Source organism: Fukomys damarensis, unplaced genomic scaffold (genome assembly GCF_012274545.1).
Source record: "Fukomys damarensis isolate Sample0158 unplaced genomic scaffold, DMR_v1.0_HiC HiC_scaffold_36, whole genome shotgun sequence".
NCBI classification, from domain to species: Eukaryota; Metazoa; Chordata; class Mammalia; order Rodentia; family Bathyergidae; genus Fukomys; species Fukomys damarensis.
The window spans coordinates 44,620,820-44,628,134 of NW_022900948.1; the positions used below are offsets into that span (position 1 = coordinate 44,620,820).

Sequence of the window (7,315 nt, forward strand, 5' to 3'; positions counted from 1 at the left end):
AGTGAGACTATGTCTCAAAACATAAAAAAAAAATCCAACAAGAGAGGAAGTGAAAGAACAGTCAGAGTACCTTTTAAGGCTATAGAAAAGTAATACTGAAGAGGAAGTCATATTTATCTTCGGAAAACCCAACAGGAACGGTTTAAGACACCAATCACTGTGCTTACCTTTTTGCTATTTTGGGGCATAAAGGATATTTACATTTTAAATTATTTATTTATTTTTGGGTTCTTGAGGCCCAGTCTCACTGTGTGGCGTTGAAGTCACTATGTAATTCAAGGCCACCCTCCCGCCTCAGCCTCCGGAGTGTTGGGATTACAGGCGTCCACCACTGTGCCGGCTTCTGTAGGACATTTTTAGAGGATATACCCGTGAGAGGTATAACTGAACGGGTCCTGAAAGGTCACAAACTGGCATTCTACCGTCCAGCTGCACTTTACCCCTGGTTGGGAGTAGCAGATGCCTGCCATCCCAACACTTGGGAGGCTGAGGCAGGAGGATCACTGTGAGTTCAAGGCCAGCCTGGGCTACAAAGTGAGTTCAGGATCAGCCTGAACCATGTGGCCCTGCCTGAAAAGAAGAGAGGAGAGGCGGGGTGAGGAGAGGAGAGGAGAATTCTGTTCTAGTCCTCCCATTTTGAGGGAGGGGTACTGAGGACTGACCCCAGGGCCTTCACACTGACCTACATCTCCGGCCGTCACACCTGGCTTCCTGGTCTGCTCCGTCAGGCTGCCACGCCTCCCAGTGGGCAGCGGCTGATGGCTGACGGGGAGGCCTGGAGGGGCCCGAGGGTGCTGGGCTGGCTGGGCCGGGCAGGCGGAAGGACAGAAGCGGACCTTTCACCACAGTGAGGGTCCAGGGTGCTGCTGAGCCCCAGGGGAGAGAGGCAGCACGGAGGTCAGCACCGCGGGCGGCTACAGCCAGGAGGACAGGCACACAGGAAATGCCCACGGCTGCCGGGGACTCGGTGCCCAGCCCCGGATGCCCCAGACTGTCCTCGCCTTCCTGGAACTGAGCTTGGGAGAGAGACCCGCAGACGCAGCTCCTGCTGTCCCCGAAGGCCTTCTCCCCAGGGGCGTCCCCGCCCTCTGGTTCTGATTGGATCCTGCAGGGACTCACAGCCCCAAGGGCCGCGGGCGGCAGGAATGGGTCTGTTGGCCACTGGGCCTGTGGACCAAAGGGCACAGGGCCATGTAGCGCCACCTATGACTTCCTGGACAGCCGGCCCTCGCCTTTTGGGGACTCAGGGACCACACCAGTGTCCTGTTGTGACTATGTTGACCAGCCCTGGGGACGTGCACCCTGTATAGCTTTTCCCAAACTAAACCTTACCACACCACGAACATCACTGGAAATGCTCCCCTTTTAATTAATTAATTAATTTCCCGAGACAAGATCTTGCTATACAGTTGCGGCTGATACTCTATACTCGATGTTGCTCAGGCTGGCTTTGAACTCGCAGCAATCCTCCTGCCTCAGCCTCCTGAACACTGGGATTTCAGGCATGCGCCATAGAAATGCTACTTTTATCTTTCTCTTTTCTTCTTTCAGTCCTGGGGACGGAACCCAGGGCCGGTGCATGCAAGGCGAGTGCTCCACCACCGACTTCCATCTCCAGCCGGAAATGCTCCTTGTAACACAAGACCCTCCGCCAGGGATGGTGGTGCTCGGCTCTGAGAGGCTGAGGGGGAAGGGATCGCAAGTTTGAGCTCAGCGTGGGCAACGTGGACACTTGAGACTGTCTCAAAATAAAAAATAAAAAGGCCGGACAGGTTCCTGGGTTCAATCCCTGGTACCAAGTAGAGGAATAAACCGGCTTCTTGCAGACACAGGGTTTAATGTGCTGCTTCCTGCCCGGCGCCGTGCAGGAGGCGCCAGGGGACGCGTCGGGAGCCGGGGCTGAGGATCAGGTGTCCCAGGACAGAGGCTTCTGCTCGGGGAGACTGAGCCTCCCGCTGCTCTGCTCCCGCTCGGAGCTTCAGGGAGTCTCCAGGGGCCCCGCTTTTCAGCCCCACAATGGAGATGGGGACAAAGCAGACAAGAGAGTCTGAGGCGACGGAGCACGGAGCAGGGCAGGGCCAGAGGAAGCCGCAGAGCCCGGTGTGACCTCGCCGGGATGAGTGGCGGGGGAGCGGGAGGGGGCACCCCGTCTGCTACAGGGGACCCGGGGGCTGCAGGGCGGTTCAGAGACGCGGGGGAGCAGGAAAGGAGACGCTGTGTGCAGCAGCGCTTTCGCCGTTGCTGCTCCTGGCTGTGCGTGGTTTTCTGAGCCAGGGCCCTGCTACGTACGCGGCTCAGGCTGCACTTAAATCACGGTGTGGCCCGGGCTGGCCTCGAGTCCCTGACGGTCCCCTTGCCTCAGCCCCCTGGGAGCTGGATTCCACATTTATTCGTGCCTCAGCTCACGGGTGGGCTCCCCGGCGGAGAAGCCTCAGGGCACACAGCTCAGGCCAGGAGTGAAGGGCCTGGCACGGACCCCGGCGCCGCCCCGCCTGCTCCCTGTCAACGCCTGCAGCCTCTGGACCGAACTCAGCTCCACCGCACAGAACCCTTTCAGGCCTGGTGAACCTACAGGAAACACGGGGCGACTAACGGCCCTGGGACGCCTGGCTCATCCCAGGAAGGGACGGAAGGGACGGGCAGGGCACCCAGGAACCCTTCCTACCTCTTAATGAGGTTCGGGGTCTCCTCTAAAACAAGAATGGACAAAAAAGGCCTGACAGTGACAGCTACAAATGTTTTGTTCTTTTTCTTTTCTGTGTTTTTGTATGACAGGGTCTTGATATGAAGCTCAGGCTGGCCTGGAGCTCCCAGCGATCCTCCTGCCTCAGCCTCCCAGGTGCTGGAATTACAGGCGTGGCCCCCACAGCCGGCTCCAATGACAGCTTTTACAGTTTTACTGTAGGCAAGGGATCAGACTGAGTTTAAAGAAAAGCTCACAGCTGGAGCACCAGGCCATGCCTGCAGGTATTAGATCACAAGACTGCCACGGATCGGCTCTGAGGTGCCGCCTACCGCCTGGCAAGGTCCCGAGTTCGAAGTAAATAAATAAGCCACAAAGGTCAACAAAGCAAGACACAGCACGGAGCCGGCTGCAGTAGTGCACAACTGAAATCCCAGCAACCAGGAGGCTGAGGCAGGAAGACTGCCCTGAGTTTGAGGCTAATCTGAACTGCATAGCAAGAGAATCTCAAAAACAAACCAGCAGGGACCTGAGTTTGATCCCTGGTACCAAAAAAGAAAAAAAGAATGTGCAGCACAGATGGGAGAGGAATGACGGGGGGAGGTGTCCTGGGACCCCATCCTCTGCGACGAGACAGACCCCACACCCCAGAGGCACAGGTAGGGACGGAGGGCAGGTGCAGCGGACGCCCCCACTCCGGCCAAGTGTACAGCCAGGGTTATCAGGGCCATTTAATATCACGGGGCTTAGGCCTGCACGCTAGCCCTCTCGGAGGCCGAGGCAGGAAGATCACTAGTTATAGCCCAGCCAGGGCAACTTAATGCGACCGTCTCAAAATTTTAGAAAAACTGAAAACTGTGGTAAGAATGTAGTGCGATGTAAAAGCCCTGGGTTCAACCCCAGTGCGGACTAAAAGAGCCAGGTGTGTGGCGCGCGCCTGAAGTCTCAGCCCCGGGGAGGCCAAGGCAGAGGGACAGGTGTGAGGTCAGCAGGGCCTACAAGGCCAGCCTGAGGTACAGGCTTTTATTATTATGTTGTCTTAAATAAAAACAAAAAGAAGAAAAATGATAGTGCTTTAACTGCCACATTATGAGACCCTTCAAGGTGTTTGTTTATTTGTATTTTTAGAGACAGGGCTGGCCTTGAACTTGTGATCCACCTGCCTCAGCCTCCCAGGTATCTGGGATTATAGGTGTGGGCCCCCTGCCTGGCTCTGGGCCTCTCCAAAATAATGGTACCTGTTACAGAGGAGAAAAGGAGAGAGCTTGTGCGGCTTCACAGTCAAACACCACAAACGTGCGCTCGTTACTGGCATTCCGTGCAGTATTTCCAAAGCCTTGGCATCTTCTAAGATGCCGCTTTAATTTAATTACAGAAGCTTCCCAGAACACAGTGCCATGGATCCTCCCAACAAAACATCTGACTCAGAGGCCTGGCCTGGTAATTCTTCAAATAAAAGGATGCTATAAATTACCAGATGCTATTTAATGCAGATCGGGACCACTGATAATTTCCTCCACAAATTACTAGCATTTTTGATTTAAAAAAGGAAACAGAAGGCAAAAAGCCCAACTATGAAAAAGGACAGGCAGCTAGCAGAGTGTGAGATATGGGACCTGCTCCCAGGACGCCAAGGAGCCCAGGAGCCGCAGGGCCCGGACCCAGTGCTGCCCCTGCCTTCCGCCCTCCGCCCTCCGCCCTCCCGCTGTACTAAGCCGCTGCACGGCCGCTGCGCCAGGCACAAGGTGGACAGGAAAACCCTGCCCTTGGGGAGTCTGAGGTGCAAGAAAAACAAGCAGCAAACAGGGAAAGCTGCTAGCTGCTAAATCAGGTGCGGTGGCGCACGCCTGCCATCCCAGCACTCGGGAGGCTGAGGCAGGAGGATCACAGAGTCTGAGGCCAGCCTGGGCTGCACAGAGAGACCCTGTCTCAACACAAACAAATGCCAGCTGCCGGGAGCCAGTGCAGGAGAACAGCGTGTGCTAAGGGTGCGCAGGGCCCTGGTTTCCATCGCTAGCAACCTCTCCCCAGGGGAGAGAAGCTAGCTACGGGTAAGCACAGGGGAAAATGTGGACACAGGGGAAGGTGTCGTGAGAATGGGGTGGCGAAGGGGAGGCGGACAGGGGCCTCTGGGCAGGAAGGACTTTGTTAAGGAGGTGACAGTCTGGACAAGTCAGGAGTGTCCCAGGAGAGAAGCGGAAAGGACCCAAAGGAGAGAAGCCATGCCAAGGTCCTGGGGCCACCGAGCTGGTGTGCAAGGGGGTCCTGGTGCTGGGGAGGAATCAGGAGGGAGGAGGGGCTGCGCTGAGGGCCTCTGTCCCAGGACTCATTGCGCAGACAGAACCAGGGTTTGCTACTAAGCAGGCGCACGGTTCTGTTATGGACTTGGCCTAACACTGAGCTCCCCAGGTGGGGAAAGGTCAGGGAGACACACGGGAGCAGAGGTCAGGACAACAGAGAGGAAGAGCCAAGCTCTGCGGCGGTGAGGGAAGGCTGGCAACCAGTGCTGTGCTTGGGTTCACTGGATTCGCTTTCTCTTTTCTGAGACAGGGAATGCTAAACCACTGAACTACCCAGGCTGCGCTGGAGCTTGCAGTCTTCCTGCCTCAGCCTCCCAGAATGCTGGGAATACTCCTTGGTGAGTTTCACAGGGTCTGGGAGACTCTTGAGATTGTATGTGGCGACGTAGACATTTTTTTGTTTTTTGACACAGGGTCTTGCTCTGTCGTTCAAGCTGGCCTTGGACTCACTGCGTAGCCCAGACTGCCCTCAAATCTGAAGTGATCTGCCTGCCTCAGCCTCCCAAGTGCAGGGATTAGCAGCTTGTGCCAGACCAGAAACATTATTTATCTGGTTCTCAGAAGCGTTGCTTTAGTCGGAGCCCCGGCGGGGGTGTCCCCTTGCCCGAGGTCTGTCCGCTAGGAAGGGAGGCCAGGGCAGTTACCGCTTTGCGCTCCTGCTTCAGCTCCTGGACGTAGCGGGCCAGGTCCACCACGATCTGCGCCGTCATGTTCTCAGAGATGACCTCGTGCTGCCCGGCGTAGTCGCTGGTCTCGTGCAGGGTGGACAGGAAGGCTTGGCACGATGTGTACCTGGGGACGGAGCAGAGCTCGGCTCCTTGGAAACCTGGCCCATCCCGCACCTCCCCAGCCGGGGAAGAGTAATCAAAGCTGGGTCAGTAGCACTGACTTCCCATGGGGCCGGTGGTTCTCACACCTCTCCAGTTCTCAGCAAAATGGCTCAGAGTTAATTACAACCATGCTTCCCATTTTAGTTCACTTTGGCAATGCTTAGCGTAGACACCATCCAAACACCTACACACGCTGTGCGCCAACCTTGCCGGATCAGATGTCCTATACAATCCCGGCGCTCGGGAGGCTGAGGCAGGAGGAGTGCCACGAGTCCACACCAGCCTGGGCGACACTGAGTTCAAGGCCAGCCTGAACCAAATGCAAGACCCTGTTGCCAAAACCCAAAGTAACCTTCTATCCATGTGTCACAGACATAAAACTTTCGGGCTGGCTCTGCTGAGGTGCTTTCCCTGCAGAGGAAACAGATTTTCTGGCTGAGTGAACAGCTGCTGTTACAGAAGCCATCGAACCCTGAACTCTGGGGAGCGTCTGCGCCTCCTTAGACTGTGAGTTGCGATTTCCCTCACGCCTTTCACGGGAATAGGCGGGGCAGGACCAGCAGCTCCATATACAATGAGCTCATTAAACTTCTCTCCTTCATCTCCCCCAATTTAATAACTGACACGAATTGGAGCGTAGAGTGAGACCTTTTCAATTTTGTGTTTTTGAGACAGGGTCTCGCTTCATAATTCAGCTGGCCTTGAACTCACGGAGATCCTCCTGCTTCGGCCTCCTGAGTGCTGTGATGACAGGTGTGCGCCACCGTGCCTGGCAGCCTATTTTTACAGATTTGCTGTCCTCCAGTCCCCTGTGCGTCCCAACCAGGGCATGAAAACATCCCCACCAATGCCCACTGACGCACATACTTGTATTCTTCCTCCTCCTTGGAGTTCTTTTTTGGTTGGTATTTCTTCGAAAGATTCCTAAAACAAGAATGCAGACATAGCGGCTGATTTAAAAAGATAACTGGGAAATCAGGAAAGATGGTACCAGTGCTTTGTTTACAAGCTTTTGCAACATGCGCGCAAGCGCGCGCACACACACACACACACACACACACACACACACACCTCCCCACCCCCAGCGTGGGCTGAGGCTCCCACTGGGGCAGCCTCTGACCTCTGACCTCTGACCTCCACGGGCAGAGCAAATCAGAACCAGAAATGGTGACAGGGGTCATTTCCCCAGGGGCTGGGCCTGGAGCCGTTCTTCCCACCAGGCGGCCCCTCCTGCCCCAAATCCAGCAAAACTGTGCCTAACTGTTTAGAGTGAAAGCCCGGGTGCCGAGGCGTGTTTCTGGGGCAGGGGCTGGCACCTGGGAGCTGTCACACATGGAGCCAAGAACCTGGCCTGGCAGATGGCGGGGAAGTCGGGCCTGCTGTCCACCATCTGTCCGCGCTCTGATTCCCGACAGAGGCCTGCAGAGGTTTCTTTTTTGTTTGCTTGTTTGTTTGTTTCTTTCTTTTTTTTTTTTTTTTTTTTTTTTTTTTTTTTTTTTTTT

The 7,315-nt window shown here is 55.6% G+C and overlaps 1 protein-coding gene across 1 annotated transcript in view; it reads right to left on the reverse strand.

Annotated features, from left to right (window-relative positions):
• Window positions 1-7,315, reverse strand: part of Fnbp1 (formin binding protein 1) — a 76,925-nt gene that overhangs the window by 31,573 nt on the left and 38,037 nt on the right. Inside the window, exons 5-6 of the mRNA XM_019207887.2 lie at window positions 6,681-6,737; window positions 5,628-5,775 (exon numbers count right to left, since the gene is read on the reverse strand). Of these exons, the coding sequence (XP_019063432.1) occupies window positions 5,628-5,775; window positions 6,681-6,737 (205 nt within the window). The remainder of the gene's footprint in view (window positions 1-5,627; window positions 5,776-6,680; window positions 6,738-7,315) is intronic.